The sequence below is a fragment of the Dioszegia hungarica genome (assembly GCF_025882075.1).
Source record: "Dioszegia hungarica strain PDD-24b-2 chromosome Unknown MKK02contig_5, whole genome shotgun sequence".
NCBI classification, from domain to species: domain Eukaryota; kingdom Fungi; phylum Basidiomycota; class Tremellomycetes; order Tremellales; family Bulleribasidiaceae; genus Dioszegia; species Dioszegia hungarica.
In genome coordinates, this window is record NW_026515767.1 from 210,895 (window position 1) to 223,874 (window position 12,980).

The following is a 12,980-nucleotide window of genomic DNA, read 5'->3' on the forward strand; positions in this document are numbered from 1 at the left end:
CCACTACCCTACTGCTTCCCTCGTCCATCCCCGCCTCACTCGACCCTGAGATCGCTTCGCTTTGACGCCGGTGCCCCGCCCGAGGCAGCCCCAGCGGAAAGCGCGTGTCCGGCGCCACCGCCTTTCACCTGTACGCCGCCGCTAGGGGGTTCACCGGCGATGATGCAGACGGTGGAAGCGGCTATGCAGAGTATCTTGGACGATATGAGGAGCAGGAAGGAGGATATCGGGGACGTCATCGCAGACCTGAAAGCTCTGGACGATCGGTGCAGGGACTGTGGGGTGATGGAATTCGGGGAGCTGAGGGAGAGGCTACAGGACGAATTGGATGAGGAGGATGAGAAGGGAGAGAGTGACAGTGGGACGTCAACCAGCTCGGACGAGGATGATCAGTGATGGTGAGCTGGCTGACTCCGTCTGCGGGAACCGCGGCAAATGAGATGATAGACCTTGGGCCGAGAACTGGGGAGGCGAAGAGTTGTCAGCTGGGGAGTCGGTATAGACAGGGCGAAAGGCATATGTCACTGTCATTTGGCACAGTCGTGACATGTCGTAGGCGTATGCATGTCGACAGAATTGGAGAAAGTAAAGCTACAATAGGTGTTCGAAATGAAGGTCGTATCTCATCTAGTATTCACCTGCTCCATGAGCTCTCGTCCTTCGTACTGTATGTTCGCCCAGTCTCCCTGGATCTACTTACATTTTCTGAGCGCGTCAATGAGCTCACTTCTTCACCTCCTCCTTGGTCTTCCCCTCCTCCGCCTTGCCCAGACAACACCCACAATCCTTGGGCGACCTGTTCTTCTGGCATCCTTCTCCGGGCTTGCAGCTTCGGAGGTAGATGACCTCGTCCTCCTCTCCGGGGAAGAGAGGGAGGAGGGAGATTGTTATGGCCACGACGAGGGATGCGAGGATGAGCGACATGGCAGTTTGTGGTATGTGATGGTATGGGGCGGTGACAACTTGGGTGGCTGTCACGATCAGCTGGATACGCGCGCGCGAGCATCAACGAGGAGGACGGAAGACTGGACTGGACCTACGCTTTTGACAGCTTAAGCTATAGAGACAGCAGAAGTAGAGGTCAGAATGTAGAGCAATGGTGGAGATAAGCAGTATGGGGCTACTGTTTGCACCGCCCGCCCCTTAACCTCGAGTCGAGTTTTTATAGCGTGACATAGTAAGCTATCAACAAGTCTCACTAGAGCGCATTCCCCAGGCACAAGATGACATGCAGTGCGGGGTAGCGTGTTTCAAGTTAAAGCCTCCGGGTTTCAGATCGCCAGCCTCCATCCAAGGCAGGTCGAGCGCAGCACCATATGAGATGATTCTTGCGATCCAGATCCATCCTCCTTCTCTGCATAACTATAGCTACAACCTGATCCCCAACATACGCCCGATGTTTGTCCTATCTGCCCCCTACTCTTCCCAACACACCTCCCACCGCCCTCATCCCCGTGCCAGCCGCCCCCACTCCGGTCCTAACAATCGTCCGCCCAAAACTCAGGATATCAAACGCCGCGGGAGTAGGCGTGAACCTCGCCAATGACTGCGCGAGCGCTGAGCTCGGACTGGTGGGCGATAACGGCGTCTCCGAGTTGAGAACCAGCGGGACCTTCTCCTCTCCCTCTCCCGCGGCAGCAGCATCCGCCTGTCCCTTCTTCCTTTTGAGGAACACAGGAACCAGCGTCAACCCCGTCAAGAACGCCAGTTTCGCCAACAGGACCGGATCCCTCAACATCCCCGTCAGACTCTCGCCTTCCGTCTCCGTCCCAGTAGAGCCAGCCGAGGGGATCGCGAGCCGAGCGAGAAGGTCCCCGATCGACGCGGTGGTATAGGACCAACTGGCCGATCCTGCCGCTGTAGTCAACCAGAATGTCCGCCAGTCGACGCCGACGACGCCGCAGGCGACATTCATGCCTGACCAGGGTACGAAGCCCATCGCGCGCATGATGAGGAGGCGGCGCCATACGCTCCCTCCGCTGGATGGGCTTGTTGGGTCTGTGATGATGGGAGTGACATGCTCGGTGGATGTGGGAGCGGCGGGATTGAGGGATGAGGGAGGTGTCGAGTCGGGCGCTAGGGCAGCGCGGACGAGGGATAGGGGTTTGGGGAAGAGGACAGCGATGAGGGGCGCGAGGGGGCGGGAGAGGAGGTACGACCCGAGCGAGCCGGTGGCTGTGATGATGGTAAGGAGGAGGACGGCGGGAAGAGGGGAGAGGAGTGACCCCACAAGGATGTTCTGGGCGTCAGTCATCGCTCCGCTCGGCCAAAACGAGACTGAACTTACCAAGACGATAGCTCCTGGTACAGACCAAGCGTGTTTCCAACACCCGACGAACGTGAGGACAAGAACGGTATGCCACCACCCTGCATCGCTCGAGTTCATATATGTCCTGATCTCGGCGGAGAGGAGTTGGAGGTCGGTACTGGATTTGGGGAGGTGGCGGAGCGTTGTTCTGACCGTCAGCTACGATTAATCGCAACAAGACGTTACTCACATTGGTAACCCCTTCAACAGCCATAACGCCATTCCCAAGCTCGCCATAAACCCCAGAATCAACACCCCCAGTATCCATCCCAATTCCCGCATCACAGCGCCCGTCTTGCCCCTTCCGGCTCCACCGACCCATCCTGTCAATACACCCCTCAGCCACCCTTCGCTTGCCCTCCCCCTCATTCTCGCACGCTCCGGACTGCCCCGGCGCCGACTGAGCGAATGCGCCGACACAGCCGGTGTCGGCAACGACGCGATCTTTCCATTCGCCTCGAGCAGGGCAAGCTCAAACTCGGTCGACCGAGCCGCTGACGTCGAGAGGTCTTCTGGCGGTGTAGGCGGGAGCGAAAAGTACCCCTCCCCATCAGGCTTCTCCTCGCTTGCCCACAATCCCCAGTATCCGCCCTTCTCCGCGCTGCTCCTTCGGGTGCTAGACGAGCTCGCTGTGGTTTCCGCAGACTCATCGTCCCCTAGCCCCTTCTCCGAGTCCCCATCGTCCGATCCGCGCCTAGTTCGAGTGTACGACGGATCGGAATGCGGGCGGAAGATGGATGTCAAGCGCCGGAGGGAGGATTCCGTCGTGTTATACGCGCGCTCCAGGATGGAGATAGACGGAGGGGGGAGAGGTTCCTCATCGGGCGAAGCGGGAGTGATGGAGAATGCAGGTTGGGGGAGTGCGATATGGGGTGGTCGGAGGGGTAGGACCGATTTTGGGCGGACGGGCGATGTGGCAACAGGGATAGTAGCTGCCGCGTTCTGCAGGATAGAGGAGGGGTTGACGAAACTCGTCGATGTGGCCCTTGCCCGACTTTGCACTTCAGGCTTTGAGGGTGCGGGGACCGACATTGGCATGGAATTGTAAACGTCCGCTTCCTCCTCTGCGACTTGAAGGTTCGCCACGAGTGGCGTGGAGATCCGCCGCTTGAGCCCTATCCGCTTGTTCTGCCCCGTCCCAACGGGAGAGACAGGGCTCCTGGGGGCCAGAGTGGCAGAGTAGCTGGTCGTCCGTATAGGCGCCAGTGTGGCCGTGGGCCGAGAGGGCGAGGTCATTCCTAGCGTCTTGGACGTCTGGCGTGCCATCCGCGGTCTGGACGGGCCGGCCTCGGTTTCGGCGTAGAGCATCGAGGGGTCGGCGGAGGGAGGGGAGAGGAGGATAGTGAGGTCCTCTGACGAGTTTTCGCGCGACATGAGGGCGGGGAGAGGAGGGGCAAAAGTGGATGAGAATGTGGAGGTGCGGGATCGAAGGCGATTGGGACGGGGTTGACGAGTTGAGGATGAGGATGGAGGTGATGTATTGACGGTGCTTGGTCTGCTAGGTGGACGGCCATGTAGAGAATAGTGGGGTGTTGTTTGTCGAGTGAGAGATCGGACGAGGGGAATGAGGATGAAAGGAGGCGGTTGGGTCGGAGGCGGAGGATACAAAGGAAGTGGACGTGCGGGACAGGTGAGGTGAAGCGAGAGAGATAGATCAGCACATTTCCTCTACAGCATCTTGGTAAGCAGACTCACCCGACCGCATCCGCACCCTCGGCCTCCGTGCCCTCCCCCAGACCTGATGCGACGTTCCCGACGGATGCCCGCTCCGGCGACGCGGACATGCTGTTCCTGCTCATCCTCCTTGGTGCCTGTACTTGGTACCTTTACCAAGCGATGATGCGACACTCTCAGGAGGTGCTTGGCACGGAGCGGAGTGAGGAAAGCGCTACGTGGCCGTCGCCTCGCGCCTCGGGATACGGAGTGCTGAGTGTTGCTGACCGCTAGCGCTTGTGAGATGGATGACGCTGTCGAAGTTTGACCGAGGTGAGATGCGTAGAGTATAAAGGAATCTCCCTTTCGCCCGAGCGGCGGCGAGACAGTTCCGGCACAAATGGATCGCTGGTTTCAGACGTCAACTTTTCCAGTCGAGACTTGTCACCTGAGATGGTCTGAGCGAGGTTGGCAATGGGATAAGAGGTAAGTCAAGCAAGGGCTAGCAAATCTTCATGCACTCAGCCTCAAGGTCAGCATGGAATGTCACCCAAAGTGACACTACTGTGCACGCGACTGTCCATGCCGGCGGCCGACGTCGATGGGATGACGCAACTGAATCCGCCTTTCTTCTCCTTCTCGGCTTCTTCATGCTTACTCTGCGGCTCTTGCATGCTACCGCCACGGCATTCGAGCGCTGTTCCAGCTCTATCTTGCAGTGCACGCTTGACCCTGCTGCTGCCAAAGACATTGTCCAGCAAGTAAGCAGGAGATAGGCAGATGCTGACCGTGCGCCGGGGCCCGATGGTCGTGTGATGCGTGCCGAGGAATGCCGAGCAAATTTTGTGCCAAGGTTTCGCCACCCTCCGGCGGAACCAGCGAATTGGAGATCTACCGCTCCGCTGCGCAAGCCGCGAGCTATGGCACAGACAGCTTGGGCCTTGCGAGCAGTCCTTGCCTATCGTCTGCCACATACCGGCCGTCGACGTCACGGCGCCAGCAATCCTTCAAATAGGAACCCCGGATACATGCGCTCTCACACAATATGAACGGCAGGACCCCAAGGCTGGCCCATACCCCATTCCGCCCTGCTCCCTCTGGCACATCCGCCAATTCCCTCATGTCACGAGTGAGAACTTAACGGTAGAACTATCCAAAGTCAGCTGCTGGTTCTTCTTCGGGAACGAAAGATGGAAACATCAACTCACGTGGTCAGCCTGCAAGTTTGCAGCAATCTCCGCCTCCGACCGATCTCCATTGCTCAACAGCCTCTCCTTGTTGTACAGCAATTCCTCGCGGGTCTCGGTCGAGTACTCTGCGTTCTGGGCTGAAGAATGATCAGCACAACGACCTCTTCCTGCCATGATCTATCCAGAAGATACTTACTCTCGACGATAGCGTCAACCGGGCAAGCCTCCTGGCAGAAGCCGCAGTAGATACACTTGGTCATATCCAGATCTACAGCGTCAGCTACGGGCAGAGCTCCACGCAGAATGCCACAGCTGAGATGGAAGAAAAGATGCGGAGCGCGTCAAGGTGAATTGAGGAGAACATACCGTATCGCGTCGTCCGCCTGGACCCATCTTCCCTCGCCTCCGACTCAATCGTGATAGCCTGTGCGGGGCAGATAGCTTCGCAGAGCTTGCAAGCTAGATTGATCAGCTATTCTCCACGATCCAAATGACGGAAGGACGTTTAAGTAAGCTGAAAGGCGAGCAGCATCCCATCTCAGTGGAGTTGAGTGTGTAAATGGAGGGAGAAGAAGAGGAAGCGGAAGAAGGAAAACCCACCAATGCACCGCTCTTCGCCATTAGGATACCTCCTCAGTGCGTGTTCACCACGGAATCGAGGGGACAGCGGTCCCTTTTCGAACGGGTACATGATGGTATAAGGCGGTCGGAAGAATTGCTCCAGCACAATCCACATTCCTCTCCATCAGCTGACGCCCTCTTTCGATCAATCCCTTCGACCCCACTCCTTCTCTCGTTCTGCAAGCAAAAAACTCACCCCTCAAGATCTCAGTAAAGAAGAACAACTGCGCAGCCTTATCCAGCGCACTCTCCCCCTTACTGTAATCCGGATACTCGGCCTTCGCCGTCGTACCCAGCGCACTCCCCTGTCCTGCACCCGTAGCCGATCCGGGTCCGCCCTTGTTCCCCAATGACCCAGCCGACGCGCCCGTGGCGTTAGCAGTCTGGGACGGGTTGGGCGTCTTTATAGGGCCGGACGAGACCGTCTGGGGTCCGGTCTGCGGGGTCGCGAGGAGGCGGAAGGGGGTTGAGTGGAGGGATCGGAATGAGGCGGGCGAGGCTACGGACACACGCGTCGCGAGGGAGAGCGAGCGGGGTGCGGTAGGTGCCCGGAGAGCCTGGGCGAGGGGGAGGAGGTGGCGGATCGAGCGGGACATGATGCCTCGTGTTTTCTGGGGATTAGAGGCGGGAGTTGTCCAATCCGAGCTGGATTCTCGGGAGAGTCTAGAAGAGTATAGACGCTGTACGCCTATATGTCTCCGCTAGGTCGCTCGGCTTAAATGGATATGCTAGAGGATATAGGGTGAAGGTATGGGTGGACCAACCATGGTCGATCGGATTCACCACCACGACCACCAAGGTTGACAGCGGCAGCGGCCTTCGCCGGCTCACGTGAATGTGGCACCAAGACAGCCAATCATCTTGAGCCTTTTCGTCCAGCTCTCACCCAGCGCTGTAGCAGACGTCAGACCATGCACGACCCAATCTGATGATGACGATACATGCTATGCTAGACAATGCTATATGGTGTGCTTTTAGACTACAACGAGCCTATGTATGACTATAGACTACAACTCTCTTTCTCTCGCTTTGCCTCGCTGAGTCTCTTCCCGCTTCTTCTCCCCATCCCCCTCTTCCTATATGGCTCCCGCCGGACCGATACGATGATGTTATGGGTGTTTATAGACATAGTGACGATGACGATGTGGTGGCGGGTGTGATGGCTATTGATATGGTTGTGGTCGGTCGTTTAGGTTGTTGTTTGTCGGTTTGGCTGGTAGTACTGGTATTTTCGAGACCGGTGGTATCTCTCGCATGCCATATCCTCCTCCTCCTCATCATCCCTCAGTCCCCTCTCCCCGGCCTCCTCTCTCTGCCCTCCACTCTCGCCCCTACTTGAAAAAGAACAACCCCGCCTTCCCCTGACTCGCACTCGCCTTGGTAGCCCTCGCCAGCCCCTCTGGCACAGTATACGTTCTCCCGCCCGCCTGTTCCCACTTGTTCCAGTTCCACGTAGGCTTGGGTCCCGACGTCCCTTGCGTGCTCCCAGTCCCAGTCCCCGTACCATTGGCATTGGCAGAGCTGGACATGGCACACGAGGTCGCGCCGAGCCGAAGGGCCGCCAAGTCCGGAATATCCGTATTGGACCGGTGAGGGTGCATGTTGGTAGGTGTCCGACCGGGAGATGTTGCCGAGCCCGCATGAGCCGATTGGGGAATAGCCAGTGCGCCGGGGTGTAGGGTCTCCGCCGCCGAGACCGCGACAGTGGACTGAGTGCGAGGCTGGTGAGACTCCCTCCGACCCATCTTGGGCGGGGACGAGTACTGAATCGTCAATCCCCTCTCCCCGACCTGGATGGTCTGCTTCGGTGTCCGTCCCGTCTGCTCCACGCCCGAAATCCTCTCTTGCCTTCTCTTGGACGCATTGACCTCGTCCAGGCCAAACGAATCCCACGTGACGTCCGTCTTGGACTTGGCGCGAATCGTTCCCCCCATCGGACGCTGAAGGGTCGTGGAGCCTGCGGGGGTGGTGTGGCTTGGCCGCCGAGAAGTGGTGTGGCTAGGGCGCCGAGAGGGAAGACCGGGGTTCTGCGGGGGAGGAGTGGGAGTCGAGCCGAGTGCGTGGGGATGGGGGTGGGAGATAGATGATCGCGCAGAGGTACCAGTCCCGATATTGATACTATCCCGCGCGAGAGCATTATGGTAGGAATGCCAAAGGTTGAGAGTGTGTTGCGGGGCCGATCCGAATTCCGCGGGGATAGCGACCGGTGCCGTAGTGTTGTGCAGCGAGCTAGCGATCGGCCATCCGGGCTGCGCGACTTCTGTAGCGGGCGTCCGCCTCGCCCTGCCCGCTCCGCTGACTGACCGCCCAAACTGCTCTTCCCCGTTCCACATCATCTGCAGACTGTCCGAGGACGGGCCGGCCGCGGAGAAACTGGACGTGGACCGTGTCCGGTTCCGCGCCATCTCGACCGCCGCGGCGGTATTGGGCCGGAAAGAGGGATGGACCGATGATCGCCGTTGACGGTTGACATCGCGCCATGCCTCATCCGCATTCCGGTGCATGTGGAAGAAGGACTGCACGTTTGGCGCCGAGCTGGCAGCTTCGGCCGCGCGTCTCGCCTCGTCCGCTTCGAGATTCGAGGACGAGCTCTCCGAGCCTGAGATGAAGAGAGGGGAGGGGGGACCATATGGTGATTTCCGCGAGCCGGACCCAGAGATGGGTAGACCGGAAGTTACGAGGTGTAGTCCCGAGTCGTATGACATCTTGCGGGCAAGATCGGACGACCGGTCCGCCTCGAGCTGGGCGCATGCGCGCGAGCAGTAGATGGGGGAAACGAAGGGGGAGGTGTCCTTGTCGGCTGGGGGACATGCAGGGGTTTTGAGAGTGGCCGATTCCGGAGAGTCGGCCTGATCTCTCTCCCGCTCTGAGAGTTTGGGAGGGGCAGGATCGGCGGTCTTGGACCGAGTGAGAGGTTGGAACTTGGGGACATTGGTGTTGTTTGCAGCGGCGACGGCGGCGAGACGATTCGCTGAATTTGGACCGCGTTTGAGTGGGGGACGAGTGGTTTTTGTCCCGTTGGCGGTACGTGTGGTGACTGTACCATCTGGGTTCTTGACCTGGCGCGTCAGTCCTGCGAGCACAACACGAGAATGTGAAGGGGCAAGCTCACCCTGATCATCCCACCCGCGACCTTCTTCTTGACTGGCACGACCACGTCCGGCTCTTTTGGCGCGACAATCGCCCGGTCGCACACGATGCAGTAGTCATTGAAGAACATGCTGTCCATTTTGGCTAGGTGCTTTGAGCTGGGGTATCAGACAGCTGCTCTTTCTGGCAGAAGGCGGAGTAGAGAAAAGAGAGGCTTTTGGGTGTGTGTGGGGCGCAAGCGGCGGGTCGAAAAAACGAGGCTGGGGGGAAATTATGACGTACCAAATAGACCACAACACCAACGACGACACACACAACTCCCTGTTCTATTCCCGTCTCCTTCTCCTAGTAACGCCAGTACACAGTATCACTTGCTACCTCCAGCGCTGGATGGTAGACATGCGATAATGAAGGGGGAAGATGAGTTGCGAACAGTCTGCGCGGGACTGAACCGAAATTTGGAGGGCTGGTCGATGAAGGGGGGAGGATGAAACCGATCACGGGGTTGAAATTACCGAGGCGGCGAAAATGCGAATGCGCAGTTTGGGTGTGGTGACCGATGACGATGTCAATGTTGATTATTGACTTCGTCCTCCTGTTGAAGATGTAGTCGACAATGGGAAAGTGGGTATGAGTATTAGTGGCGAGCGCGACAAAGCAAGTATTGACCGCCGAGGTAGGAAGGACCAAAGGAGGTGCTTTATACAAAGTCACCGGTGCGGCGATGACGCGTGGATATTCCGAGCGGTGCACGTCTCGCGAGGCCGCTGGACGTGGGGGATGGGACGACCTTCCAAGTGAAGCGAGGACCGGTGAACCGTGTATGCAGTGTAGACGAGACCTGTATGCACAGGAGTTTCGCTCCTCTGCTGGGCTTTGCTATCGCAGCAAGAGGCAGGCGCAGTCGCGAGGCGGTTGAAAAAGCCTTATCGCGTAATTAGGCGGGTAGGGGCGGTTATCGCTATGGCTAATGCTATCGTTCGGGGCGAGTACAACCAAGCATGGGGTAGTACAACGAGTAGAGACAACAGAGGAGGATACAGCTAGTTGACAGAATGAAGGATGGACAAAGACAAGAGGAAGCTGCATGCTGAACCCCACACAGACGATGGCTCCACACATTCACCAGGCCCGGCGCCGCAGCAAGCACATGCAAAGCCTCTCCGGACCGTTCGGAGCGGTAAACGGCATCGGCAACCCGTTTAAGCGCCACGCTTCGAGCGTCGATCATGGGGTCGGGAACACCGGATGATTGTCGGACCGGACGAGAACGTTATCATCAGCCGGAAAGCCGATATCGCCGAGTGAGGCACGGAAGCGGACGATCGTGCGGCCCGGCGAGTTCTCGGCGGAAAGCCACGTGTCATCTACGACACAGGGAGCGAGGATTGTGGCACGCTGAGAGTGGCGCCATACCTGCAAAGACGAGGCCAAGCAGGGCGAGGCGCACACGTACAATAATGGCAAGAGCAGATTCATGCATATCGATGGACACAGGACAAGGGATGCGCATATCACGCCGCTGACATCGTGCTAGATGTTCTCGATCAGACTCCGCAGGCCTCTCCTGGTTTGCCTCAACAAGTCACCGTACTTGCTGGGGCTCACCCTCGACACTGGGCGCAGCTTCAGGACAAGGTCCAGCTCTGTCCAATCCTTCGAGGACTTGAAGATGGTGGCACCCTCGCGGGGCGGTCCGAACGCCAGGGTAGCCTTGTATACCCACCCCAATGGGACTCTCCGCGTAGCAGTGAAAGCATTTCCGTCCTTGACCATGTCGACTGTTCTCCCGCCACCTTGGCGCGCGTCACTTTGGCTGAATGCTTCCGAGAACTTGATCGACTCGGTCACGGGGACGATGTCCCCCACTCGCATTCGGAGCGACTTGACATCTCCTTTGGCGAGCCGATGCTCTGTGAGAGCCTTGTATGCGGCGGGATCAAAGTCCACCGAGCTACAGCCGGTGAGCCCCTGTGACAGATCGAGCCAAAGCTCCGGCACGAACTCGATCTTGGATCTTGTGGAATTCTTCTCGCTGATCCTGACCCGACCCATTTCCTGCTTCTGTTCGGCCTTGCTGCAGGACAAATCCAGGCCCAAGTCCAGTCTGGACACCGTGTGCCCACCCTCGTCAATGAGCAAGCGGTCCACGCACACCGGGTAAGTCCAGTGCTGCAGGCTTCGACACAGTCTCACCAGGTCGATCTCGGTGTCGAGAAGAGTATCAGGGAGATTGAACGACTCCCTCGAGCCAAAATTGCTCAGTAAAGGCGTCTGACGGTTGAGAGGGATGTCGCGCATAGGGAAGGACAGCTCGCGCTCCATACCGCCGAGATGCTGCGCGAGTTGAGAGGGGGATAGCCCGTCCACGAGAGGTGTGGCTGCGGTGCGACTGGATTGGTCGTGGTGCGTGGACCCGAACCCTCCTCGACGATCTGGTCCTTGGCTGCGACCGGAAGGGTCTTGGGTGTTGCTGGAAGGAGCCATAAGGAATTGATAGACTTGCAACGGAAGTACGGAGGATGAGTGATGAGTGAGGGTTGCAATTTGAGAGGCGGTTTATATATTCCACGCCCGCTCGCCCCTTCGCCTGCTGGCCGATATGGTGTGCTTTGTCGCGGTGTGACTCAAAGGAACGGCTATGTGTCATCAAAAATCACACCATGAGCTGCTCGGGCTGAACGCCGATTGTGCGCACGTCCCGATAGGCGTAGATCGAAAGATGAAAGGTGCGCTCGCAGCCCTACCGCGATCGATGTCGTGTTGTGCAGTGCACGTGCTCTTGCTTTGCTTCTTAGTGCAGAGATAGCGTCTGTCACACATCGCGCCTTCCGTCTACCGCGATCATGTCACATCATGCATGAGGCGCCAGAAGACGGCACACGGGGCAGCACAATGTATCAGAGTGCCGATTCGCCCAAGACACGACTCACTCCAGCCTTGATCTTGTCGTCCGTCTTCTTCGACGACTAGACTGGCCTGAAGGCGTTGGAATATCCAGATGGGACTATCAGGAGTATGATGTGATCAGAGTGGCGTCGTATGAGACAGCTTTTAACGAGGCAGAAGACCAGGCCTTCAAGTGGCGTAAGATGCTCAGGACTCGATCCAGCTTTTACGCGTCTAACAACTAGTTGTCATGTGATTCACGCCATCGGGTTCAGGTTCTTTCTTCTGTCCCGGATTGGCGCTGTGTACTCGTCACGCCATATGTATACATGTATATACATTTCATTAATCCTCAGAGCCTACGAAAGCACAGATCCATCACGACACCAGCTTCCCCAACTCGGCCAGCACACTTCTCACCACTCTCTTGACGCTTTCACTCGTGCTTGTCTCGGAAGGCCCCTCTGGATGGATCTGTACTGTAAGGCTGACTGGAACCCTGAGCGAGCGCGTGCGGATGAAGGTGTCACCGAAGTGAAGCAAGGCGACCCCAGACCCCAAATGCGGAGTTCTGTCACTCGTGAGACCATTGCCCCTCTTGTTGACGTTGATGACCGGTTCATCGCTGTCCCTCGAAGTCTGGCTGAAGGCTTGTGAGATCGTCTGGGTGTTCCGAAGGTCATGCGATCGCGACAGATCGTCCTCGACGTCAATGTCTTCGAGTCTCACGCAGAGTGAAGCAGGATCGCCATGATCTGCGACGTACGCTGCGAATTTGTCAAAAGCGTCAGGTCCAAAGTCTTCCCAGTCGAGTAGGAACTCGGGGTACAAGTCGAGATGAGCATCCATCTCGATCTTTGCACCGTCCTCCCAGACTGTCGTCTTGACGGGGTAGTCGGTGAGGGCGGCGGAAAGCTGCGTGCTCCCGCGCGTAGGATCCACCTCCAGGGCAACGCCGCGGGACCCGCCCGAGCGGGACGACATGTCGACGACAATGACGGGAAACGAGGAGCCGGAAAAATGCTTGGCGATCCTCGAGCGCTTGAAATAGCGATCAAGGTCATCACGCTCGAGCATAAAACTCTGGCTTCGATGGTTGTATGTCTTCAGTAGAGCCCAGGTCCTCTCACCGACGCGACCATCCTGAGCCCTGGTGGAAAGGGTGTCTCGCATCTTGTCAACAGCCCGCTCCAGGTCGCCCCGAGAATGTGGCTGGACATGGGCTCGCT

At 58.1% G+C, this 12,980-nt stretch overlaps 4 protein-coding genes across 4 annotated transcripts; all 4 read right to left on the minus strand.

Moving 5' to 3' along the window:
* Positions 1-1,405: 1,405 nt before the first annotated feature.
* Positions 1,406-4,092, minus strand: MKK02DRAFT_35759 (uncharacterized protein; the record flags this gene model as incomplete). Its single annotated transcript, XM_053089260.1, has 4 exons — positions 1,406-2,239; positions 2,288-2,456; positions 2,499-3,803; positions 4,004-4,092. 4 exons carry the CDS (start codon positions 4,090-4,092, stop codon positions 1,406-1,408), a joined length of 2,397 nt encoding a protein of 798 aa, XP_052948563.1.
* A 1,077-nt stretch (positions 4,093-5,169) lies between these two features.
* Positions 5,170-6,266, minus strand: MKK02DRAFT_13311 (uncharacterized protein; the record flags this gene model as incomplete). The annotated part of the gene is made up of 6 exons (XM_053085530.1): positions 5,170-5,288; positions 5,348-5,419; positions 5,518-5,610; positions 5,752-5,889; positions 5,969-6,072; positions 6,127-6,266. Coding segments are annotated over 6 exons (666 nt in total), but the record flags the coding sequence as incomplete, so codon positions are not given.
* Positions 6,267-7,103: 837 nt separating this feature from the next.
* On the minus strand, positions 7,104-9,001 carry MKK02DRAFT_41816 (uncharacterized protein; the record flags this gene model as incomplete). Its single annotated transcript, XM_053091714.1, has 2 exons — positions 7,104-8,831; positions 8,885-9,001. The coding sequence occupies 2 exons, from the start codon at positions 8,999-9,001 to the stop codon at positions 7,104-7,106; spliced, it is 1,845 nt and encodes a 614-aa protein (XP_052948565.1).
* Positions 9,002-10,395: 1,394 nt separating this feature from the next.
* On the minus strand, positions 10,396-12,735 carry MKK02DRAFT_41817 (uncharacterized protein; the record flags this gene model as incomplete). Its single annotated transcript, XM_053091715.1, has 2 exons — positions 10,396-11,254; positions 12,518-12,735. The coding sequence occupies 2 exons, from the start codon at positions 12,733-12,735 to the stop codon at positions 10,396-10,398; spliced, it is 1,077 nt and encodes a 358-aa protein (XP_052948566.1).
* Between the last annotated feature and the right edge of the window lie 245 nt (positions 12,736-12,980).